General features: G+C 46.0%; 1 protein-coding gene across 2 annotated transcripts in view; it reads left to right on the top strand.

The window, feature by feature from the left end:
- The first annotated feature begins 6,147 nt into the window (after window positions 1-6,147).
- Window positions 6,148-26,847, top strand: part of LOC138760281 (zygotic DNA replication licensing factor mcm3-like) — a 95,091-nt gene continuing 74,391 nt past the window's right edge. Inside the window, exons 1-4 of one of the 2 annotated variants that reach the window (XM_069930644.1) lie at window positions 6,148-6,260; window positions 20,807-21,015; window positions 22,788-22,918; window positions 24,667-24,905. In XM_069930644.1, coding sequence (XP_069786745.1) covers window positions 6,184-6,260; window positions 20,807-21,015; window positions 22,788-22,918; window positions 24,667-24,905 — 656 coding nt within the window. In that variant the 5' untranslated portion in view covers window positions 6,148-6,183. The remainder of the gene's footprint in view (window positions 6,261-20,806; window positions 21,016-22,787; window positions 22,919-24,666; window positions 24,906-26,847) is intronic. The other variant, XM_069930645.1, reaches the window with a different exon arrangement.

Here is a 26,847-nt window from a genome sequence, read left to right as displayed (position 1 = left end):
TGCGAACCAGGAGGTCTGGGGGGGGGGGCGAACCAGGAGGTCTGGGGGGGGGGCGAACCAGGAGGTCTGGGGGGGGGGGGGCGAACCAGGAGGTCTGGGGGGGGGGGGCGAACCAGGAGGTCTGGGGGGGGGGCGAACCAGGAGGTCTGGGGGGGGGGGCGAACCAGGAGGTCTGGGGGGGGGGGGCGAACAGGAGGTCTGGGGGGGGGGGGCGAACCAGGAGGTCTGGGGGGGGGGCGAACCAGGAGGTCTGGGGGGGGGGCGAACCAGGAGGTCTGGGGGGGGGGGGCGAACCAGGAGGTCTGGGGGGGGGGCGAACCAGGAGGTCTGGGGGGGGGGGCGAACCAGGAGGTCTGGGGGGGGGGCGAACAGGAGGTCTGGGGGGGGGGCGAACAGGAGGTCTGGGGGGGGGGGCCGAACCAGGAGGTCTGGGGGGGGGGCGAACCAGGAGGTCTGGGGGGGGGGCGAACCAGGAGGTCTGGGGGGGGGGGCGAACCAGGAGGTCTGGGGGGGGGGGGCGAACCAGGAGGTCTGGGGGGGGGGGCGAACCAGGAGGTCTGGGGGGGGGGGCGAACCAGGAGGTCTGGGGGGGGGGGCGAACCAGGAGGTCTGGGGGGGGGGGGATCGGGGGGGGACCCGTCCTCGGGCCTGTGCAAAGGAGCTTTTAGGTGGAGTGCAGTGTGCGCAGTACTGGCCCCACCCTTTACACCCATGGTTCGTGTGCCGTGGCCAAGCAAGCTGGGACATGGCAGCGAGGTCCTTGGGTCGTAGGTTTTATATCGGAGTGGCCTTCTCCTATGCAGTTTTCTTACCCGGGCTGGAGGATCTGCCTCCCCTCCTAGTCGGTCCATACTGTCCGGACCGGGGTCCGAGGCCGCCGATGCTTTCCCTGTGCTCGGACTGGGCCGCCGCTTCCTACTTTCTGCCCGATCCGGGGCCTCCGCCAGCCTCACTCGACCGAGACCAGGGCCGCCGCCTCCCCTTAGCTCTTGCCCGGATCGGGGCCGCCGCCGCCTACCCTCTGCCCGGACTGGGGCCGGGGCCGCTGCTGCTCTCCCTGTGCCCGGACTGGGGCTGCTGCCTCCAACTCTCTGCCCGTACCGGGGCCTCCACCTGCCTCACTCAACCGAGGCCGGGGCCGCCACCTTTCCCTTGCTCCTGCCCGGATCGGGGCCGCCGCCGCCTACCCTCTGCCCGCACTGGGGCCGGGGCTGCTGCTGCTCTCCCTGTGCCCGGACTGGGGCCGCTGCCTCCAACTCTCTGCCCGTACCGGGGCCTCCACCTGCCTCACTCAACCGAGGCCGGGCTGCCGCCTTTCCTTGCTCCTGCCCGGATCGGGGCCGTCGCCACCTACCCTCTGCCTGGACCAGGGCTGGGGCCGCCGCTGCTCTCCCTGTGCCTGGACCGGGGCCGCCGCCTCCAACTCTCTGCCCGGACCGGACCAGGGCCTCCGCCTGCCTCACTCGGCCGAGGCCGGGGCTGCCGCCTCCCCCTTGCTCCTACCCGCATCTGGGCCGTCGCCGCCTACCCTGTGCCCGGACCGGGCCCGCCGCTGCTCTCCCTGTTCCGGACCGGGGCCGCCGCCTCCAACTCTCTGCCCGGACCGGGGCCTCCGCCTGCCTCACTCGACCGAGGTCGGGGCTGCCGCCTCCCCCTTGCTCCTGCCTGGATTTACTTTCACCCTGTTCGCTGTAGCCACATCATTCCTTTTTTCTTTCCTAATTTCTTTCTTGAGCTTTTTACCATCCATGTATTTTCCAAAGGTTTCTTGTATGTAATGTAAGCCTCCCTTTTAATTCGAACCAAATTTCTAATCTCCCTTGAAAACCATGGCTCTTCAATTTTTGGCCCTGCCTTTTATCCTAACAGGAACATAAAGATTCTGCACCCTCTAAATTTCACCCTTAAAAGACCTCTCCTCTACCTCCTTCCCATAAAACAAATCAGCCCAAACCACTCTTTGTTCATCCCTTTTCATCTCTTCAAATCTGGCTTTCCCCACTCAAAAACCTTAATCTTTGGATCAGACCCATCTCTTTCCATAATTATCTTGAAACTAATGGTACCATGATCACTGGATCGAAAGTGCTCCCCCCCACACACCTCCATCACCTGCCTGACCTCATGCCCCAACAGTAGATGCAACACTGCCCCTTCTCTAGTGGTACCTCAACATATTGCTGCAAAAAACTATCCTGCACGCATTTTACAAATTCTAATCCATCCAGCCCCTTCACAGAATGTGTTTCCCAATCTATATTAGGAAAATTAAAATCCCCCATTAACACAACCCTGTGCATATTACAAATCTTTACTCTTTCCTTGCACATTTGCTCCTCTATTTCTCGCTCCTCACTAGGTAGTCTATAAGATACCCCTATAATTCTAACTTTTCAAATTTTTAAAATTCCACCCATACAGCCTCCCTGGGACGAGCCCTTCAATCTATCTCGCATCAGCACCGCTGTAATATTTTCCCTGACAAGCAATACCACCCCACCCCCTCTTACCCCTCCAATTCTATCATACCTAAAGGAGCAAAATCCTGGAATATTTAGCTGCCAGTCACAACCCTCCTGCAACCACGTCTCACTAATCACCACCACGTCATCCTGCCAAGTGTCTATCCACGCCTTCAGCTCATCCACCTTCCTTACAATATTCCTAGCATTAAAGTAAATGCAGTTCAGAGATTTCCCACATCTTTCCCTCTCTTTGCCCATATCTTCACGGTCAACTCTTATTTATTACCATCATCCCCCCTCCATCACTGCATTGATCATTTTTCATCTCTATCACCTGTCTTTCTAACCCCCCCCCCAAAAAAACTTGTCTCCAAGCCTTCTCTATTTGCAGACAAACTTTCTCTTTGCTGTTCTCCTTTATATGGTCCCCTTTCCCCAACTATACTAGTTTAAAGCCCCCTTAGGAGCCCTAGCAAATGTCCCACCAGGATCATTGTCCCTCTGGATTCAGATTCAACCTGTCCATTCAGTACAGGTCTCACCTCCCCCAAAAAAGGTCCAAGTGATCCAAGAACTCGAATCCCTGCCCCTTACTCCACCTTTAGCCACACATTCATCCTCCACCTGATACTATTCTTGCCCTCACTATCGCATGGCATAGGAAGTAATCCAGACATTACCCCTTTGTGGTCCTTTTTTTAGGACCACCACTCTTTCTCCCTTTGTCATTGGTACCAACATGTACCATGAACTCTGGCTCATTACACCCCCCCCCCCCCCCCCCGCCCCCCAAGATGTCCATCTTGGACATGAGAATCTACATCCCGGACTAGCAACAGAAAGGCAAACCACCATCCAGTTTTCTTTATTGTATCCACAGAATACCCTATCTGTCCTCTTAACCTTCAAATCCCCTATAACTATTGCCCTTCTCTTTTCCTACCCTTCTTGTGCCAGAGGTACAGCCACTGATGCTTTCCCCAACTTCACTGTTTTCTCTCTTTCCCCCCCCCCTCTCCGAACAGTACTCAAGGAGGAGTACCTATTGTTGAGGGCTACAATCATAGGGGCTCCCTCTTGTTCCTGTCTCTTCCCTTTCCCTCTCCTAACTGTAACCCACTGATCCTCCTTCCGTGGCCCTGGTGTGACCATCAGGCTATAACTCAGCTATGACAGCCTCACTCTCACTGACCATATATAACCACTTACAGCACAGAACAGGCCAGTTCGGCCCTACTAGTCCATGCCGTAGCAAATCCCCACCCTCCTAGTCCCACTGACCAGCACCCGGTCCATACCCCTCTAGTCCCCTCCTATCCATGTAACGATCCAGTCTTTCCTTAAATGTAACCAATGATCCCGCCTCGACCACGTCTGTCGGAAGCTCATTCCACATCCCCACCACCCTCTGTGTAAAGAAATTTCCCCTCATGTTCCCCTTATAATTTTCCCCCTTCAACCTTAAACCATGCCCTCTCGTTTGAATCTCCCCCACTCTTAATTGAAAAATCCTATCCACGTTTACTCTGTCTGTCCCTTTTAAAATCTTAAACACCTCGATCAAGTCCAGAGCAAGGTCCCTAACATGGTCCCTGAGACATTGCAGCTCAGCAGATCTAGTGCAGATGTGGATGCCCAGGAGGCTGGAAGACTCTCGGACCCTCCCACATCTGACAATGAGAACAGCCAACTTCTCTCACACTCATCCCTTCTCTCTCCCCTCCCCCCTCACCTTACAAAGTGGGGGGGGGGAGTGACAAATATACATTCTTCATCCAGATGTGCTCGACCTCTGCCTCTGGTCACCAAAGCCCCACTCCTTCACCAGGCCAGTCAACCTCTCCTTTGCTGTACCCTCCTTTTATTGACCTTTGACCAATTAACCCCATCACTCTCACCTCGCTCCTTCTCCAAACACTGCCCGAGCTCTGGTTGCCGTCTCCTCCGACTCGTTGCTCAAATCGACTAGGCCTGAGGCCTGGTAAGGAACAGAATTTATTACCTTACCTTCCTCCTCATTCTCACCTTGCTCCTCCTATGACTCGCCACTTGAACCACCATAATCCAAACTTTCCAATAAAAAAGATAATTATTTTGTAAATTGTTATATTTTGGTATACAAGATCTCAATTCTGAATGCCATCTAAGTAAATTCAGCCCTGTATCGTTTTTCCAAGTAATTGCAATGCATTTTTTTGCTATTGCTAATCTCAGAAATGCTATTTGAAATTTATATAATCTTAATTCCAAACAAATCTTTTTAATGTTACTAAGCAACAATATTGATGAATCCATTGGGAATTTAACTTTAAAAATATTTTGTAAAAGTTCCTTAACCCGCATCCAAAAAAGTTTCACCTTTTCACAGAGCCATGTTGAATGTAAAAATGTTCTTTTCTTTCTGGGATCCAAAACGTAAATCCATAGAAAGTAAATTGTATCACATTAATTTCTCAGGAGTTAAATATAACTGATGTAGAAAATTATAATGAACTGATCTATGTCTTATATTCACTATTTTTGTCATAAAGTTTTTACATAGATTTCTCCAATCCTCCTGAGTAATTTCTGTTCCTAAATCTTTTTCTCATTTTAACCTAGATTTTTGTAAATCTGGCTGAAACATTTTATTCTGTAATACATAGATTCCTGATATAAATCTTTTTTTTCCTACCATCTGTAATTAAAATTTCAAAACTAGTCTGTCTGGGCAACAGCATAGCATTCTCAAATTGATCCATTAACAAAGGTCTAACTTGATAATAATAGGTTGGTTGTTGAGGTTAAAACGGGGCATTGATTGAATGTAAAACTGCTGAGAAGTGGCAGATGGAGTTCAATTTTTGTTAGGTCAAATATGATGGCAGCATAATGGTAAGAGTCTTTGGCAGTGTGCAGGATCAGAGGGTTCTTGGGGTTCGAGTCCAAAGGACACTCAAAGCAGTTGCACAGATTGATACGGTGTTGGCCTTCATTAATCATGGAATTGAGCTGAGATGTCATGTTGCAGCTACATAGGACCCTGTTCAGACCCCACTTGGAGTACCGTGTTCCGTTTTGGTTGCCTCACTCCCGGAAAGATGTGGAAGCCATAGTAAGGGTGCAGAAGAGGTTTCGGAAGCAGGCCTTATGAAAACAGGCTGAGTGAACTTGGCCTTTTCTCATTGGAGTGACAGGATGAGAGATGACCTGACATAAGATGATGAGAGGCATTGATCATGCGGATAGTCCCCAGGGCTGAAATGGTTGCAACAAGAGGATACGGGTTTAAGGTGCTGGGTAGTAGGTACAGAGGAGATGTCATTTTTTACGCAGGGAGTGGTGAGTCCATGGAATGAGCTGCTGGCAACAGTGTTGGAGGTGGATACAATAGGGTCTTTTAACGGACTTTTGGATAGGTACATAGAGCTTTGAAAAATGGAGGCTATGAGTGAGGCGAGTGATTTCTACGGTAGGGACATGTTTGGCACAACTTTGTGGGCTAAAGGGCCTGTATTGTTCTGTTTTTAATAACATGGCCTTCTATACAATGGGCAAGTGTAATCTTCCTGACCCAGCTTTGGTGCAAACAAAATTCACACGTGCTTGATGAGGTTAACAATGGCTTCTTGTTATTCTTCAAGCTGGAGCTGAACTCGTGAAACGTGGCTGGCGGAATAATTTAATTTTAATTGTTTTGCAGCAAGACCAAGGGATTTATCAGAGCAAAGTGAGGGATATGATCAGTGAAAACTTGTACCGGCTCGTCGTCAATATTAATGACCTGCGGAGAAAGAACGAGAAGAGAGCACACCAGTAAGTATGTCGAGGAAATCAATAAATTGGCGGGTATTTTGACCGCTTTAAGTCATCTTTAACCTCCGAGATTGGGTTCCCTTTAGGTAGGAAGTCTACAAGATGTTGGCTAGATAATTTGGAAGTACCATTGAAGGAGCGCTGTTCAATCACCAGTCTTGTTCCTTATTTAGCTGTCCCAAAGAATGCCGAGGAATTGACAAGAAACCCAAATATGAGACAAGTTATAAGAATTGAAATTGAAATTTATCGTCAAGAACATTTAATGAAATTTGTTTTTTTGACAGCTGAATTATTGGTGTAAAAAAAAAAAAAAATGGCAATGCTGTCGTGCACCCACAGGGAGTGGAGACAGTGTTTCCACTGGGTCCAACCGCCTAGTTCAACTGCCATCAGCTCCGTGCAGGCTTTGAACATCCTGATAAAGGAGCCGACGGAAGTTTTATTTCAAATCCTGCGACTGAGGGGTCTAGGCCCAACATGGCAGTGCCAATGAGAGGCAGCAGCCTAGAGGGGTTTCAGACTCTAGGGAAATGGAGGCAAGGCACCAGAAAACAAGGAGAAGCAGTGGAGATGACCCATGGGGCAGTGACCTACCAGTAATTACCTCTGAAGCTGAAGAACACAGACAGTGGGGCTGATGGCGACTCAAGGTGAGGACTCCATGCAGACTGGAGACTGCAGACGAAGGATTCACAGTGGGCTGATGGAGTAGCAGGTATTGGAACAAGGATCCGAGAGGGTGCTGAAGGGTTCCTCATCGTATCGGAGGTTTGGTTCCGGAGCTGAGATTCCCAGTGGTTTGTTCTGGACTCTGGTTGCAGGAGTACTAGAGGTGAATCCACAGACACTCGGTTACTAGGGGGAAATTCTTGTACTTCTTTCTCTGTAATAGGCAGTTTAGGCAATTACTGCCAATGGTGAATCTGCCCTACTTACAGCAGACAAACATAATTTTGTGTAATATGACACTTTTTAATTACGTGACAATAAATTGAATCTTGAAATTGCTGTAAATTACAGTTTAAAAATATATTGGTGCAAAAGAAAGCAAAGTTGAGGTAGTGACTGTGGTTCATTGTCCATTCAGAAATCTGGATAAATGTGGAACTCGTTAAAGAATAGGGTGGTTAAGAAGGCATAGAACATTACAGCACAGAAAAAGGCCCTTTAGTCTGTGCTGAACCATTTTTATGCCCAGTCCCACTGACCTGCACCCAGCTCATAGCCCTCCATAGCTCTCCCATCCATGTACCTGACCAAATTCTTCTTAAATGTTAAAATTGATCCCGCATTCACCATTTCAGCTGGAAGCTCGTTCCACACCCCCACCACTCTGTGTGAATAAATCCCCCCCCTAAACATTTATGCTTAACCCATGTCCTCTCAATTGTATCTCATCTACCCTCAATGGAAAAAGCCGATCTACATTTATTCTGTTTATTCTTCCCTCATAATTTTAAGAACCTCAAGTAAATCTCCCCTCATTCTTCTACACTCGGCGAAATAAAGTCCGAACCTGTTTAACCTTTCCCTGATACTCAGGTTATGGTATGCTGGCCTTCTTTAGTCAAGAGATTGAGTTCGCGAGTCATGAGATAATGTTGCTGCTCCATAAAACTCTGGTTAGATTGCATTTGGAATATTGTGTTAAGTTCTGGTCGCCTCATTGCAGGAAGGATGTGGAAGCTATGTAGAGGGTGCAAAGGAGCACCTGGATTTTGCTGGATTGTAGAATGCATCTTATGAGGCAAGGGTTTCAAAGCTTGCAGAGGGATCTGGACCAGCTAGTTAAGTGGATTGAAACTAGCAGATGGAATTTAATGCAGGCATTGCATTTTGGAAGGACAAACCAAGAAAGGACAGACACGGTAAATGGTCGGGCACTGAGGAGTGCGGTAGAACAGAGGGATCTGGGAAACAGATACATAATTCCCTGAAAGTGGTGTCACAGGTGGATAGGGTTGTAAAGAGAACTTTTGGCACATTGGTCTTGATTAATCAAAGTATTGAGTCCAGGAGTTGGGATGATATGTTAAAGTTGTATAAGCCATTAGGGAGGCCAAATTTGGAGTATTGTGTGCAGTTTTGGTTGCCTAACTCCAGGAAGGATATCAATAAGATAGAAAGAGTGCAGAGAAGATTTACTAGGATGTTGGCTGGACATCAGGAACTGAGTCAGAGGTGTTTTGAGCTCAGAGGACCCCAAAACCTAGCACCATTAGAAATTCACCAAGACAAATGGTTACTTAAACAAAAGTTACTTTTTATGATCTTTAAAGATGAAAACAGGATCAAACTTTATTACTATTAACTTAACCCCCTTCTAATTCTAACTTAGCCTTCTAATTCTAAGTTCAGAAAAGTTCTTTAATTTACAGTCCAATCTCACTCCTTCAAGTTCACTAGTTGCAGGCAATTCTTGTACTCTACACAGAATTTAACATTTATAAAGTTCACCGGGCTTTGGTGGTTGAAAGGTAAATGGTTACCACTCAGGAAGTTAAAACAATAATCCATTACTCCACAGTATGTCCAATTACACCTACTTGTGAGATCCTTATAGGCATTCAAAGTTTTTGCAAAGGCACTTGAAGCCTGGACTGTCTGGCTTGAGCAGAGCTTCAGCATTTTAAATGAGATCAGTTTTGAAGTGTTTGTATGTGACCTAAACTTTAAAAAAAACCTGCCACATTTTTATTTTCTTTAAAACATATCTATATACCATATAAAATGTAGCATAATCTTGTCACACAGGGAAAGATTAGGGTGTGGTGGCGCACTCTCTCATGGCAAACTGGCCCCGTGTGTAACGCCACATGGCAGGGCAGCCATGGGAAGATGGCGCCCGTCAGGGTTTCTCCCTGTCTCAAGTCTCCTGCCCAGTACGTGCCGGGGCAATGATTATGATGTCATCACGCAAGCAGTGACTGAGCTCACGCTGCCCTTAAAGGGGAGTGCACTGAATTTGAATAAAACAGTCGTTAACAACATTCAATGTGGTGGCTGTGTCTTTCTTGGCTGTGGCCAGCTCCACATTGGTGACCCCGACGAGCCCAGATGCCTCTCTGGTCTCAAGAACATGGATCCTGCCGAGATCAATGCCGTTGCCATCAAACTGCCCCCCTTCTGGACCCATTGCCCGCGTATGTGATTCAGGCAGGCGGAGGCGCAGTTTTGACTGAGGAACGTTTCGGCAGACGCCACGATGTTCTACCACATCGTGAGTGTGCTGGATGAAGAAACGGCAGCCAGGGTGGACGATCTAATACACAACCCACTGGCCGAGGGTAAATATCCTGCCCTCAAGAACTTGCTCCTAGGCACTTTTGGGCTCTCCCCTCAGCAGCGTGTCTCCAGGCTCCTGCTCCTCAACGGGCTTGGAGACCACACACCATTGGCCCTCATGGACGAGATGCTGGCGGAGGATCAGAAACCTTGTTTCCTGTTCCGTCAGATCTTCCTCGAGCAGATGCCCAAGGACATCCAACTACTCCTGGTGGATGAGGACTTCATGGATCCACACTGAGTCGCAGCCCGAGCGGACACCCTCTGGCGCACTATAGGGACCCACAGGGTCCAGATCAGGAAAGAGAAATTCCGCTGGAAGTTAGTGTTAACCTCAGTGAGTACTGCATTGTTGGGGGCCGACTTCCTGAGGGTGCATGGTCTGTTGGTCGACATGACCATAAGAGGCTACACAACGCTCACACTTTTCATTCGGTGCGCCTGGACACCTGCAAGCCCGAGATTGCCACTTCCAGGGACGAGTATTCAAGTATACTCCGAGTTCCCCGCCATCCTACAACCACGATTCTGTGGCACCTTACCCCAGCACTGGGTATACCACCATATCTTCGCGCAGGGCCCCCCGCTGCACGCCATGCCCCGACGACTTCCGCCTGAGAAGCTGGAGCTGGCAAAGGAGTTTTCCCGACTGCAGAAGTTGGGGATTGTCTGTTGCTTAGACAGCGCCTGGGCATTTCCCCCACCCCCCCCCTCTACATGGTCCCCAAATTCCTCTGGGAGCTGGAGACCCTGTGGGTATTACCAGCATTTGAATGATGTGACCACACTGGACAGGTACCTGCTTCCCCACATTCAAGACTTCTCCACGGCGTGCAAGCCTTCTCCAAGGTTGATCTGGTGCGGGGCTATCATCAGATCCCGGTCCACCCCAAGGACATCGGCAAGACAGCGATCATCACCCCCTTTGGCTTCTTTGAATTCCTGCTTATGCCCTTCGAGCTTAAAGCGGCCCAGACTTTTCAGCGCCTCATAGATGCAGTGGGTAGGGACTGTACTTTGTGTTTATCTACCTGGATGATATCCTTATCACCAGCCGCAACCGCGAAGAGCACAAGGCCCATCTCCGTACCCTGTTTGCCCAACTGGTGGAATTTGGCCTCATGGTCAACGTGGCCAAGTGCCAGTTTGGCAAGCAGACGCTGCAGTTCCGGGGACACACCATCTCGGCAGCAGGTGCGGCCACGGCGCTAGAGAAGGTCGTGGCCATCCAGCGGTTCCCTAAGCCAACCACCCTCAAGGGCCTGCAGGAGTTCATGAGGATGGTGAAATTTTATCATTGGTTCATCCCCGGCGCCGCCCGCACTATGTGACCGTTGATCGCCACTAAGGAGAAAGTCCTGGCCTGGTCGGAGGAGGCCGCAACAAAGGAGGCCCTCGCCAACACAACTCTTATTAGTGCACCCGCGTCCGGATGCATACACAGCGCTCTCAGTGGACGCCTCAGGCACGTCAGTAAAGGACGTACTCGAGTAGTGGCTCAATGGACAGTGGCGCCCGCTGGCCTTCTTAAGCAAACAGCTGTGCCTGCCTGAACTCAATAATGTGCTTTCGACCATGAGTTCTTGGAGCTGTAGCTGGCCATCCGGCACTTTCGATACTTTTTGGAGGGTAGGTCCTTCACGGTGTTCATGGACCACAAGCTCCTCGCGATGGCCAAAGATCCGTGGTTGGTTCGTCAGCAACGTCACCTCTCCTACGTGTCGGAGTTCATCACCGACATCGCCACAGGGCAGGCAAAGACAACGTCGTGGCGGATGTGGTCTCTAGTCTAACGATCAACGCCCTCGCCCACAGCCTTGACTACACACCATTGGCACAGGCCCAGAAGCAGGACACAGAGACACAGGCTCTCCGGAATGCCATCTCTGGCCTCGATCTCCAGGACATTCAGTTGACCAACAGCCCAGACACGCTGCTCTGCGACATCTCCACCGGCTCGCCGCGCCTGGTAGTCTCACTGCAGTGGTGGATGAGGGTTTTCAACTTAATCCACGACCTAACTCGCCTCTCGGTGAAGACATCGCTGTAAATGGTGGCAGAGCGGTTTGTGTGGCACGGGCTCAAAAAAGAGGTGGCTGAGATGGTGAGGATCTGCACCAGGTGCCAGGCCTCCAAGGTCCACTGACATACGCAGGCCCCAATCCAGCAATTCAACCCGGCGGTGCGGAGATTTAAGCACATCCATGTTGACGTCGTAGGCCCCCTGACAGTGTCCAGAGAGGCGCGCTACCTTCTCACAATAGTCGACCAAACCACAAGATGGCCGGAGGCCATTCTCATCAAAGAGGCTTCCGCAGAGACGTATGCCAGGAACTTGGCCATTGGATTGCCAGGTTCGGAGTTCTGGCGCACGTCATCAGTGACAGGGGTGCCCAGTTCACCTCTGCGGTCTGGGCTCAGCTGACGAACCTCCTGGGGGTTAAATGCCACACCACAGCCTATCTCCTGCAAGCAAATGGTTTGGTGGAGAGATTTCATTGTCATCTGAAATCTGCCCTCATGGCTCGCCTCACCGGCCCAGGCTGGGCAGACGAACTGCCCTGGGTCCTCGGCATCAGAATAGCAAGAAGGACCTACGGGCGTCTTCTGCGGAACTGGTATACAGCGCGCCGCTCTCGCTGCCTGGTGAGTTCATTGGCCTGGAGCCTAACGCCATGTCCAAACATGCAAATATGTTGGTGGATCTCTGTAAGAAGCTCTCCTCACTAGCCCCCCCGCCTCCCTCGCATCACAGTGCCCGGCTGACACATCATCCCAAAGAGCTGGACTCAGTGGAACTCGTGTTTGTTCGACACAGTCCACATACAGCACCTTTGCAACACCTGTACAAGGTCCTCCGGTGGTCTGGCAGAACTTTCACTTTGGATATAGGGAGAAAGAACAAACTTTTGACCGTGGACCGTTTGAAGCTGGCGCACTTGGACCTATCACGGCCGATGCAAACGGCCATGCCCAAACGTGGTGGCTGTGTCTTTCTTGGCTGTGGCCAGCTCCAAAAGGGCTTTATTCTCTGAGTCTCTTTATATAAAAAAAAAAGAGGGGAGATGTGATAGAGGTATTTAAAATTATGAGGGAGATGGACAGAGTAAATGTAGATAAGCTTTATCCAAAGGGTGGGTGACATTCAATCAAGAGGACGTGGGTTAAGTATGAAAGGGGAAAAGTTTAAGGGGAACTTCTTCACACAGTGAATGTTGGGAGTGTGGAATGAACTGCCAGCTGAAGTGAATGCGGGCTTGTTTTTAACATTGAAGAAGAATTTGGACAGGGTCATGGATGGGAGAAGGATGGAGGGCTATGGACTAGGTGTAGATAAGTGGGACTAGACAAGAAAGAGTGGTTCTGCCGAGGTGACCTTTTTCTGTGCTATTATTGTTCTATGTTTAACAGCCAGGGGTTTTTGGAGAGAAAGATGAGAGGTGACTTAATAGAGGTCTAAAAGATTGAGAGGTATAGAAAGGGTGGACAGATGAGAGTATCAAGCACCAGAGGACATCTGTTCAAAGTGAAGGGAGGAAAGTTTCAGAGAGGCATCGGGAGAAGATTATTCTTACACAGTATTAGGCAGTGCCAGAGGGTGGTGCTGGCGACTGGTACAAAAGAGACATTTAAAAGACTGAGGCAGGCACAGGAATGTAAGAAAAATAGAGGGTTATGGGTGTGGTAGAAAAGGTTTAGGGTTGACTAGGTTTATATTGGTCGGCACAACATCCAGGGTGTGGTGATGTTTTATACACTTCAGATGAGAAAGCATCAGTGAATCTTGTCAAGGAGGTAAAAAAAAATAGAATTTCACGGTAGGTTTGTAAGTATGTAGTTTAGTCGAATGCAATGAAAATGTGAGGGACTGTTGGGCTGTGGTGGATTGGGAAACTGCCTGTGTTGACATTTAAATAAATATGATTTGTGACTGCCATAACAGAAATGTATATTCTTCAATTCCATAAAACACAGCATGCCAATCCATGCATTATAGGAGAAATTGAGATTTCGGATTTCTTGTCAGAGTACATGCATGGCATCACATACAACCCTGATATTTTTCCTGTGGGCCAGGCAGAATTACCAATTATTGGTAGTTAAAAAAACAACTCAATGTAAACTTTTAAAGAAATGTAAACAAAGTGCAATGCAGGGAGAATTTTTAAAAAAAAATCAATAAAGTGCACAAGTAAGTGTCCTTAAATGAGTCCCTAATGGAGTTTGTCGTTGGGGAGTCTGATGGTGAAGGGGGAGCAGCTGTTCCTCAACCTGGTAGTGTGAGTCCTGTGGCACCGATACCTCTTTCCTGCTGTCAGCAGTGAGAACAGAGCGTGTGCTGGATGGTGTGGATCCTTGATTATTGCTGCTGCTCTCCGGTCGGTGTCAGCGTTCCCTGTTCTCAGTGGTGGGTGGGAAGGGTTTTGCCTATGATGTTCTGGGCTATGTCCACTACCTTTTGCAGGGCTTTACATGGTTGGGGGGTGGGGAGAGAATATTGGTGTAATCTAAAATAAATCCAAGAATGTTTTGGGGTGATATAGAATTTAGAAAAGGCCACCCAAGAAATTGAAAAAAATATGGTAGAGTATCATGAAACAACAACAATGAGGCTTTCTTAAGCGACTTGATAAAGGAGCTGATGAAGGCAGACGTGCATCCTTTCGACACACGGTCTGGAGTATTTATGATATGAATACCATGGTCCAGAGAAACCTAGCTGTTTCGTTTGGTTGTATATGTATATTCAGATGACAAACTTGAATAATCAAATCTGTCAACCATCAACATTCTCTCCCACCCTCCCCTCAGATTCTTCCACACATGAAGGTATTTATTAAGATTCAACACGCAAGATTTTTGCTGATGGCTGGTTAATTGGAAACATAACAAGCCTTGTTTGGATAGATGTAATGAGTGGTGTCACAGAAATCAGTGTGAGGCATTATCCTTTTACAATTTATATACAGGTACACTCAGACTTACGACCTATGTGTCTTGCGTCCATCCGCACATATGACCGAATTTTTAAAAAATATTTTTTTAAATATGTAAAATTTACATGGTTTGTGTTGTATTTCAATAACTCTAACGGGGGATACAGGGCATGTAAGAGCCAAAATGTCCGTACTTTTTAGCTGGAATCCTGAGGTTCATAAGGCTGGGCATGGCCCTCTTGATTCCTGTGTTCATGCAAGTTTTCATTTGGCGCATGCGCAGAGGGTTCACATCTTGGAGTTCGGTAAGTGGATGCGCGAGAGTTAAGGGTGCGATTTCGATGTCGTCAGGGCGGTTAACTCTTTTGCATATGCCAACTGAAGACTTGCACATGCGCACAAGCTGGCCCCGCCCAGCCCCGGAATACCGACGAACAAGGTAAGCATGGACCAGAATGTGGAAAGATTTCACCAAGGTTGATTGAAAAATTCAGGATCTTGTTATCGTCAAATCTGCGATTGGAAAATTATTTGATTCTTCGGTTCTCCACGCATGCGGGCAAAATTTCAACTCGCATCCTTTCTGATATAGGACCAATTTTTCGGTCCCCATTATGGTCGGCAGTCGGGGATTACCTTTACTTTTCTGAACTGCAGTGAGATTGTATACAATTTTTGGATCTACCCTCTCTGGATAGAATGCGGAGAGAATTTGCTGGACTGTTATCAGGGTAGGTGCATTTGTCGTATGTGCAGCAATTTAAAGGAAGTAAGTCTGATCTCATTGAAGCAGGCAAGCTTCAGATGCTTCTGAAGAGAGCTCAACAGTAGTTATGGAGAACATCTTTCCCCTTGCTGAGGAATCGAGAAGAATAGGATCACAGTTTCCAATTCAGGGATACTTTAATTTGTACTGACATGAGAAAATGGAACTGAATCTTTGGAATTCTCTTCTGTGTATGACTGGAGCTGTTCATTCAAAGTGGACAAATCTTCTGGTCCTGATGGGATACATCCCAAAGTACTGATGGAAAAGGTGGGAGTTATAGTTGATGTGTTGGAAATCATTTACCAAAATTCTCTTGATTCTGGGAAGGTCCCAGCATATTGGAAGACAGAAAATGTCACACCACTTTAAAAAAGGGTGTAGGCAGAAGATGGGTAACTATCGGCCAGTTAGATTAATGTCTGTAGTCAGGAAAATGCTTGAACCTGTCATTGAGGATGAAATAGTGAAACATTTAGAATGTAGGGGTTCCATCAGACAGATGCTCTTGTTTGACAAACTTTCTGGAGTTCTTTGAGGAGATAATGGGTGCAGTAGATAGAGGGGAACAGGTTGATGTTGGATATTTGGATTTCCAGAAGGTGTTTGATAAGGTGCTGCACAAGAGACTTCTCAATAAGATTCAGATGAATGGAGGTGGGGGAAGTATATTGGCAGGTAGTGAGGATTGGTGAACTGACAGAAGGAAGAAAGTCAGGATAAATGAGAGTTTTTCAGATTAACAGACAGTGGGAAGTGGGGGCTGCAGGGGTCGGTGCTGAGCCCACAGCTGTTCACCATTTACATGGGGGGGGGTGGTATGACGTGTGGAAAAACACCTCCCCCTGGGAGAACTATTCAAAACTTGTTTTAAAGTATTTAAATTTTTTTTTGGAAACTTAATTATACTGTTGAAATATCTTCACTGCAGCTATGAAAAAGGCAACTAAACAGCCTGGAATTGTTGAAGGAACTCGGCCTACCGGACAAATGGAGCCTTCAGCATTGATTTCGGCACAGCCCCGACCACAGCGATCATTGACGGATAGGGTCCATACCACGCTGGCGCTGACCTCACGTACTGCTACCCAAGATGGCGCCGGAAACTGGCATCGATCTCCTCCAGAGCAGGAGGACCAACCGCACATCGGCCCAGGCTGCGGGGGGAACCTGACCTCCCTCAGCCCAATGACTTTGGGCTGTTGGGGCGGGCGGGGGGGGGGGGCGCACCCTTAGTTGGGCTGGCCTGACTCCGTTTCGATGGAGGAAGACGTTGCTGGATTCGAGGAGGAGGAACAGCTTCAAGGCCTGGCTGAGGGTAGGCCTGAATTGAGAAGAGCTTTTAAGTTTAAATCAGATCCATCATACTCCAGTGTTGTTCAATCTGATATATCGAAACAAATGGAGAATTTGGCCATGCAGATGAGCCAAAGATTTTCAGTCATCGAGCAATTAACTGTGATGAAGGGTGAAATGTCTTCTATTAAAGTGAATGTTAATAAGTGTCTGAGAGCAGTGGACAAGGTCCAAGATACATTTTAAAAGATTGAAGATGCATTTTTTGACTGTAAAGATGATGTGGAGCAGTGCAAAGAGAAGATGGAGCAGATGGAGGATTCATTTACTGGTTGGGAGATTCAGAAGAGTGATTTGAAGAAGAAGAAGATCGATGTTTTGGAAAATCAGAGTTGGAGAAATAATGTTAAAATTGTTGGTCTTCCGGAAGATTTTGAGGGCTCAGATCCAATTCAATTTTATGAAAGTAGATTCCCAAGGTTCTGGGAACAATTTATTTTCCAAATGGCTTGGAACTGGACAGAAGGAATAAGAAGGAAACCACTTCCGGATCAAGCGCTCTGATTCGGTATCTGCATTATCGGGATCGAGAGTTGATTTTAAGACTTGCAGTACAAAATGCTAGACATAATCAGGGTCCCTTGATTGTTAAGAATAAATAATAGGTTTTTTTTCTCTGCCGATTTGAGCCAAGCTGTTATTAAGCGTCATAAAGAATTTAATTCAGCTAAAGCTGTTTTGTGGAAGAGAGGTTCTAAATTTGCTTTTCGTTACCCTGCTGTGTTACAAGTTTTTTTAGGGTGATTATCAGGCTCAATGTTTTGATAATGATGCTGAAGCCTCTTGCCTTTGCTAATCCTTTGCCTGATGACGAACAATTTATGGATTCCTTTTTGAATTTAGATCACGCCTGCGATAAAATATTGGTTGGAGGTGACTTTAATTGTTGCTTGGATCCATCGTTGGATAAATCTCCAAAATTGGTCGTTAGAACAAAGATGGCTAAGCAGTTAATGACAGTAATGAAGGATATGAATTTGGTTGAGATCTGGAGGAAGTTGAACCCAACTGAGAAAGATTTTTTCTTCATCTTGGCATCTTCTAGAATAGATTTATTTTTTGTGTCAGCACCAATTGCAAGGAAGAATTCTGAAGGCTGAATATTAAAGTAGGATTGTCTGATCATTCTTTGTTAATTACTTGTACCACTTCTGAGATTGTGGAGAATGTGTAAAATCCTGATTTTAAGTTTTTGAGGGATCATATACAATCACTTTTGAAAATGAATTTGCGTTCAGTTGATAGTAAATTTGTTTTGTGAGATGGATTGAAAGCTTATTTGAGGAGACAGATTATTAGTTATACAGTCAGAATTTTAAAAAAACATTTGGCTGAGGTGAATGATTTAGAAAAGGAGATAGAGATTTTGGAGAAAGAAGTATAGCGAGATGCTACGGAAACTAAAAAAGTTTGTTTAACTAATTAGAAATTGCGGCATAATCCATTACAATCTTAAGTTTGAGAAGTTATTGCAGAGAACTAAACAACGTTATTATGAGTTGAGTGAACGAGCTCACAAAGTGTTAGCATGGCTTTTGAAGACTGAACAGGCTTCTGGGACAATAAATGCTATTAGACACGTTGATTACATAAACCTCAGGAAATCGATGATGAATTTTGTTTGAGAAGTTGTATACCTTTGAAGTATTGGAAGATAATGCTAAAATCGACACCTTTTTGTCTGATTTGGGTTTGCCAACTTTAAAGGATGCAGAGATTAAAGATTTGATGTTTTTTTTCTGTGGCAGTGGTTAAGACTTAAATCCTTTGGTGACGATCTTTTTATGGAAAGGTAGAATGGCAAGGGTGTTGCAAAAATTCACTTAGAAATATGCTTTTAGAGGATTGCAACTTCCTCATTTTCAGCATTATTATGAATCGGCACAATTGAAATTTATTAATAGAGTTTATTAATAAAACATGGATAAACCTTTGGTTTGGGCTAAGATTGAATTGTCTTGAATTAGTGAGAAGATTAAATAATCAGCTTTTGAAAATATGGGAAAAACAAGGTATTAAGTTGGTAGAGAGAGGACTGTTATGAAGCTGGGTATTTTATTTTGTTTCAAAGAATGAAGGAGAAATATGAAAATTTTTTGAACTTCTATCAGGTTCGAGATTTAATTTTAGATGTTAAGATTGCCTAGACTTGAAAGTTTACTTACTGAAGGGGTTTATATCTGAGATGTATGCTCTATTACAACATAAAATGCATAAGTTGGATATTTATAAATCTAGACCTCCAGGTGGGAAAAAGATTTGTCTCTATCTATTTCCCAGGATGATAGATGACTATAGATGAGGATAGTATGACTAAATTAGTGAATGTAAGATATTGGTTCATTGTAATTTTATACATCCTGAAAATTTTAAGGAAATATAAGTTTATTTCTTCTGATTTATGTTTTCGGTGCCACAAACAGATTCATTCTCTTTTGCATTCTATTTGGTCATGTGAGACAGTGAAACCTTTTTGGAATAGAATTAAGGAATTTTTAGAAGGTTTATTTAATTTCATTTGACCCTGTGGCATTTCTATTGGGTTATATTAAAAAAAAATTGAGTTTGGAATTAAAATTAAAATTAGATAAGTTTCATATTGCTTTTTTGAGACTGGCATTAGCTGTGGCAAGAAAATGTTGGGCAATCACTTAGAAAAATGAGACTGATTTAAGTATTCAATGGTGGCATATGGAAATGATGTCTTGTATTCCGTTGGAGAAGATAATGTATAATTTATGTAATTATCCTTTTTTGTTGAGGTTTGGAACCTGTATATGAAATATATGGGTTTGAATTTGTAGTGGTCTTTTCCCCTGCGGGTGTTGGGGTTGCACCAAACCATGGCAACACTTGATGGTTGTTATTTGGGTTGGGGGGGCGTGGCGAGCCTAGACGTGCAATCTCGACCTCTCTGGCCAGACTTTTAAATACCTGTTTTTTAACTCTTTGTTTTCAAGTTTAAACTTTTTAAATGTTAGTTTAAAATATTAAGGAATTATTATGGCCACTAATGGTAAAAAGACTAAACCTCAAGTTCAGAAGTTACATTTTCAAAGTGCTGAAGATTGAGGGGGGACTTGATAGAGGTGTTTAAGATTTTAAAAGGGACAGACAGAGTAAATGTGGATAGGATTTTTCAATTAAGAAAGGGGGAGATTCAAACTAGAGGACATGGTTTAAGATTGAAGGGGGAAAATTATAAGGGGAACATGAGGGGAAATTTCTTTACGCAGAGGGTGGTGGGGATGTGGAATGAGCTTCCGGCAGACGTGGTCGAGGCGGGATCATTGGTTACATTTAAGGAAAGACTGGATCGTTACATGGATAGGAGGGGACTAGAGGGGTATGGACCGGGTGCTGGTCAGTGGGACTAGGAGGGTGGGGATTTGCTACGGCATGGACTAGTAGGGCCGAACTGGCCTGTTCTGTGCTGTAAGTGGTTATATGGTTGACAGTTTTGAGTTTTGTGTGCCTGAAGGAGATGTGGGGGGGCTGGTAGTCATGGTGGGGAGCTGGCTGATGGAGGACCTCAGTTTTCTTCAGGCTGACTTCCAGGCCAAACATTTTGGCAGTTTCCGCAAAACAGGACGTCAAGTGCTGAAGAGCTGGCTCAAAATGGGCAACTAAAGCGGCATCGTCTGCAAAGAGTCGTTCACGGACGAATTGCTCTTGTGTCTTGGTGTGAGCTTGCAGGCGCCTCAGATTGAAGAGACTGCCATCCGTGCGGTACCAGATGTAAACAGCGTCTTCATTGTTGAGGTCTTTCATAGCTTGGTTCAGCATCATGCTGAAGAAGAACTAGTGGGAAGCCAAATGAACGTGAGCCGGACCTCAGCAATTAATAGACTACAGTAGCTATACTCAACCTTTTTTTGACTCTGGTCCCCTTCCCTTAGGACTCTGCACAAGTTTTTGGGCTCTGTACTTCTCTCCTACATTAAAAATATATATTTTTAAAAATTGCGTGAAGTAAAAAGGAAACAAGGCTTGTGTAACTATGCTGTGGCCCCAGGGCCCCTGTTGGTCTAAGAAGGCAGTGGTAACGTGACATTGATGTTAGTAGAATGAATAGAGAAGCATTCTATCAAGTGTTGTGAGACTGCCGTGTATCATTAATGTGAGTCTTTGTACAAGAACTTATTAAGGTCAGGAAGTTGATGCTCTAAATAACTGGAAACCCCTGTCTAACACTGCAGACTATTAAACAACTCTTTTGAGGAGCTGTTGGCCTTCCAACGAGCATTGAAAGACTTTGTCGCCTCCATCGATGCCACTTATGCCAAGCAGTGTGAGGACTTCTACATTGGCCTGGAAGGCAGCTTTGGATCCAAGCATGTCAGCCCACGGACCTTGACCTCGCGCTTCCTCAGTAACGTTGTCTGTGTGGAGGGCATTGTAATCAAATGTAAGTCATTGTCTTGACTGGCTCAATGTTGAGATATGCCTGCCAAACTCTAGAACCTAAACATGCAAGATGTTCAGTGATGTGAAGTGCACCCTTACCTTCCAGGGACATGTGTCGTCAGGCCTCTGGAGCCTGTTGCACCCAGTGCTCAAAGGCTTGCTTTAACTCTGCCATTGAGGAGGAGAATCAATATTTGTTTACCGAGGAAATTCTCCTTTTCGTTGATACGTAAACATCTTTGACAGATTTAGATTAGGAGCGGAAGGTGTTGGGTATCTGGAATATTAAAGTGGATAAGAACCGAGGGGATGATGGAATCTGTAAGTGGTTATTGAGATGCAAGAGAGGAAATTGCTGGGGTCTTGTCAGAGATTGCTGCATCTTTTCTAGCTATAGGCGAAGTCCTGGAGAATAGCTAGTGTTGTTTGTTAGTTTAAATTGGGATAATTCAGAAAATTATATTTACATTGTTGGTAGGGAAAGTTATTGGAGAGGATTCTTAGGGATAAGAATAGTATTTATGGACTTGTTAGATGTCCTTTGCATGGGGCAGGTTGCGTCTTTTGTGCTTGATTGCGTTCTTACATTTTTTAAATTTAGGCATACAGTAAGATGACAAGTCCATCTGGTCTATGAACATTTGCAGCACAAATGCCCTAATAAACCGCACGTTAGGGTTAGGGTCAATCCTTGTACATTTTTATGGAAGGTGGAAGTAAACCGGTGGAAAGCATACAGTAAACGGCTGGACACTTTAATGTTGATGTACAGAGGGACCTTTTGGGGTGCCACTCCATAGGTCCCTGAAAATGGAAAATCCAGTAGAAAGTTCAAAGTTCAGATTTATTGTCAGAGTACATACACGGCATCACATACAACCCTGTGGTTCTTTTCTTTTTCCTGTGGGCCAGGCAGAATTTCAACTTATTGGTCGTTGAAAAAACTGTATTCAGGAAAAGATATGTATACAAAAGAGAGGAATGTAAACAAAGAAAAGTGCAAACTGTGCAATACAGAAAATGAATAAAGTGCAAAGTAAGAGTCCTTCAGTGAGTCCCTGATTGAGTTTGTTGTTGAGGTGGAGGGGGAGCAGCTGTTCCTGAACCTGGTGGTGCGAGTCTTGTGGCACCGACACCTCTTTCCTGATGATGGCAGCAAGAACAGAATGTGTGCTGGGCGGGGTGGATCCTTGATGATTGCTGCTGCTCTCCAATGGCAGCGTTCCCTGTAGATGCTCTTGATGGTAGGGGAGGGTTTGGCCTGCGACATCCTGGGCTGTGTCCACTACCTTTTGGAGGCTTTTATGCTCAGAGGTATTGGTATCCCCATACCAGTCCGTGATGGTACACTCAGCACATTTTCCACCTCGCCTCAGGAGAAATTTGCCAGGGCAAATGTCATACTGAATCTCCGCAAACTCTTGAGAAAGTAGAGGCACAAATGTGCTTTCTTCAGCAGAACATTCACGTGTCGTAGAAAGGAAAGTATAGAAGGGATACAGCCAACTTGCCTTCATTGGGCAAGTTAGGTTGCAGCTTCATCGTTTTGGACTCTCACACCCTGCTATTGTCTCAAAAACAAAGGATCCCTTCTCACAGACATGCATAAAGGCCACATTTGGAGTATTGTGTACAGATCTGTTTGGTTTGGAGGTGGTGCGCTCCCGTGATGCTGGTGATTGTTTGGTGCCCCTTCATTTCTCTGACCTATTTGGTCAAATGGGTGAAGCTGTTTTGTTTTGAAATTTGATGTCTTTGTATTGGGTCTTGCAGGTTCATTGGTTCGCCCCAAGGTTGTTCGTAGTGTCCACTATTGTCCTGCCACGAAGAAAACCATTGAACGCAAATACACAGACATGACTTCCCTTGAAGCTTTCCCTTCTAGTGCCATCTACCCAACTAAGGTGAGTGTGGAGAAGATGTCCTCTGAATTTGTTCTCCCCCTTGGAATTATGGGGGAGCATATGGATGGTGGAAATGGTTGGCATCCATCAGTTGGTCTAAGATAACCCTGTTTGTTTATAAATTTGAAGGCTCAATTGTATTTTTGGCAGAAAATGCAGATTTCCACCCCTGCATGCCTCGTCACAAAGCTTTCTGCTTTTCTGCCAGAATAATTCTAACAATATTGCATACAAGACCCTTCCTCTGCCCTGACCCTGAGTGTAGAGTGTATTTGAGACCATTTCCTAGGGTTAGGATTGAGGATCATTGTTCTATTTCACTTCCCATAGTAGCAATCTGGTTGTTACCAACACTCTTATTTCATATTTGCAGTGCTGGCAGTTTTTGTTTTGGATCCAGCAGTGAACACAAGAGCAAAAGACAAACTGCTGGAGGCAGGCAGCCACAGGTGACCAGTTGCCTGCCAGCTCCTGCTTCATTTCTCCCTCTCGCCCCTTTCTGGTGGTCGTCATCTCTGCGCAGTCCTGATGCAATGTCTTGAGATGTCGACTGTCTCTATATCTCTCTGGATGCTGCCTGTCCCTCTTAGCTCCTCCAGCAGTTAGTTTTTATTTCCTCTCCACATTACATCATTGCAGTCTCTTGTGTCTTATAAGTATCTTAAAATATGGATGCATAAAAACCAAAAGGATTAGTTAGAGTCCCTGTGGTAATGATTAATCAACTTCGACAAGGCATCCTTGTTGTAGGAAGAGGGTAATAACATTGAAGTTCATGATTAGCTTGTCAAATTCACATGTTAACCTAGACTGGAAGGTGTATTTAAGGCAAAGATTGATCAGCTGGGACATCAAAGGTTATGGGGAAAAGGCCAGGCGGGGACTGAGGAGTCCAAATAGGACTGCAAGTGACATAGGTTTGTTTGATTTGATTGTTTCTAGTGTCCTGTTCACCATCTCCTTCACAAATACTGGACCTGATACCTGCTATGAGGCCTTTGGCTGCTGGGCCCTGAGCTGGAGCCTGGCCTGTTGCAGTACTTTCCTATTCCATCAACTTCTCCCTCATGGTGGAAAGGGATATTCTCATGCTATGGTGCCTTGTGATCGGAGCTGCAAACCTTGAGGTCTGGGCTGTTGAATGGGGGCACCACCATCTTGGATCTGGACTAATGCAGATCTTCATTGTAAAAACCTCTACTGATCCTGTTCTTTGGGCAATTTAAAGCTGCATGGGATTGATGGGTGGGACTGCTGGGCAGTAGGAGCCAACAAATGAGTGCTGAAAGGCATTGGTCTCGCTTCCTTCCCTTCCCGGTGTGCACCAGTGTCAGTGCTGCAGCTGGAGCAGCAGTAAGACCACCACTGACTGCTGCCTCCTCGGTGTAAGAGGGATTTATTTGTTTGCTGGCTCAGAGCCAGCTTATTTGTAGAGAAAATCTGGGACATAGGCCAACAATGAATTTTTTTCCCCTTCTCTCTGGACTCATCAGGCCTTCAACTGCCGTTCGAGAGGTTTCAGAACAATTGAGCAAGTATGTTTCAGGCTTTCATTCAGCTTTTAGAGCAGGGCTGATGTTTGCTGTGATCCTAAGCTTTGGCAAAAGTGATTGTTGTTCATCTGACTGCTGTGAAAGTCTGGTTTTTGTAGGGGCGTTGGTTGGACTTCTGGGAGATAGCAGAATGTTGCAGGCAGGTTAAACAATTATCTGGATTTGACTGGTACACATGTGCTTGTTATTCTCCAGGATGAAGAAAATAATCCCCTGGAGACAGAGTTTGGGTTGTCCTTGTACAAGGACCACCAGACTATCACAATTCAGGAGATGCCAGAGAAGGCTCCTGCTGGCCAGCTACCTCGTTCGGTCGACATTATTTTGGACAATGATCTGGTGGACGTGGTGAAGCCTGGTGACAGGGTGCAGGTCATTGGTACCTACCGCTGCTTGCCTGGCAAAAAGAATGGCTACACCTCTGGGACATTCAGGTACATTCTTGTTTTAAGTGCAGCTTAGAGACAATGTTTTTCCTTGGTGCCAGTAGCTAGAAAATTAATGACATTGTGTAGGCATTTCCTGTGTTGGATGTATCAAAAATAAGACCATATGTTCATATGACAGGTAGAAGTTTGAAAGGGGATTGGAAGGGATTTTTTTTATTAAAGAGTTGTATGAAATACAGCAGGATACAGATAAAATACAGAGTTGGGTGGAAATGTGGTAGTTGATGTTCCATCTGGATAAGTGTGAAGTGATGCATTTTAGAAGGTCCATCTTCAAGGCAGAGTACATTTAATTTTTTTAATTTAGACATACAGCACAGTGAAGGACCCTTTCAGCCCATGAGCCCATGGCACCCAATTGAATTATAGCCCTGGTATTTTTTTTTTAACGTCGTATTTTTTTAACATGCTTAATGGCAGGATTCTGTGTGGATAAACAGGGGGACCTTGGGGTCCAAATTCAAAGATCTCTCAAGGTTGCTGTGCAGGTTGATAAGATAGTTATGAAGGCCAGTCGTATTCTGGATTTCATTAGTTGGGGGATTGAGTTCCAGAGTCGAGAAGTAATGTTGCAGCTCCATCAATCTCTGGTTAGACCACAACTGGAATTTTATATTCAGTCTGGCCCCTCATTACAGGAAGGATGTGGAAGCTTTGGAGAGGGTGCAGAGGAGATTTACCAGGATGTTGTCTGGATCGAAAAGTGTGTCTTACGAGGCCAGGTTAGCGGAGTTGGGGCTTTTCTCTTTGGAGTGAAGAAAGATGAGAGGTGACAATAAATGTCTACTAATTATGAGGGGCATAGATAGCATGGACAGCCAGCACCTTTTCCCCAAAGTGAGAGTAGCAAACAGGGCATCTGTACAAGATGAGGTGGGGGGAGTTTTGGGGAGACGTCAGAGGTAAACCTTTTACACAGAGTTGTGGATGGCTGGAATGTGTTGGCACGAGTGGTGGTGGAAGCTGGAACATTAGGGGCATTTAGGAGACTGGCATATTGATGCAAGAAAAATAGAGGGTTACAGGGTGGGATGGTTTACTCTTTTCAAGTGGCTTTATGTAGGTTGGCCCAACATCCTGAGCCAGAGGGCCTGTACTGTGCAGGAATGTTATATGAATATGGTGCCGGAGCAGAACCAGCTCACTATATTTAAGAGTACTGAGGCATGCACTTGAACAGGCAAATCACAGAAAAATAGAGCCTAATTCAGGCAAATAAGTTGAGTGCAGATGGGCAAAAAGGTTGGTATGGATGCTATGGGCTGAAGGACCACTTCCTGTGCTGTGCCACACTGATTGTGACCATTCAGTCTGTCATGTCTTTGCCAGCTGAGACAGTACTCTCCAGGTTTGTACCCGTGATCTCACATCCTCAGCCACACATCCAAATGCTCTTTAATTGTGATGGGTGTTTTTGCTTCTATGATACTTACAGGCACTGTGTTCTGGGTGAAAATCTTATAAATAACCCCCCCCCCCCCACCAAATCTACCCTTCTGTCTTTTAACAATTGCACTCCCTCTAATTTTGATCCTTGTGGGAATGGGTCTTAAAAGTGTTAATATCTTCTCTGGGCCCCTTGATATTTTCTATATCTCAGTTCAATCTCTTCACCCCTGTTCCATTAAAAAATTATGGCTTCATAAATGCACCTTGTCCATTGCAGTCTTTCCTGTTGAATATGACACACTCAAGACGTGGTCTGAATGATATTGAGAACTCTTGTTGCGAAAGCGTGGGATTGAAGCAGTTTCCGTGCTGTAATTGTTATATGTTATGTTATTGTAGCGGCAGCTCCCGAAAACATACACAACCACACGGGTTGACCTCAGTGAGCAGAAAAACTGGTTTATTGCTAGCTGCCTGGCTGGACTTGTACTTCCAGCCCAGACCTGGCTGAGAACTGTGCTGGGGGGCGCCGACGTCA

This window comes from Narcine bancroftii, chromosome 4 (assembly GCF_036971445.1).
Source record: "Narcine bancroftii isolate sNarBan1 chromosome 4, sNarBan1.hap1, whole genome shotgun sequence".
NCBI classification, from domain to species: Eukaryota; Metazoa; Chordata; class Chondrichthyes; order Torpediniformes; family Narcinidae; genus Narcine; species Narcine bancroftii.
Note: the sequence above shows the minus strand (reverse complement) of the source record. Positions and strands in the feature narration are given on the sequence as shown.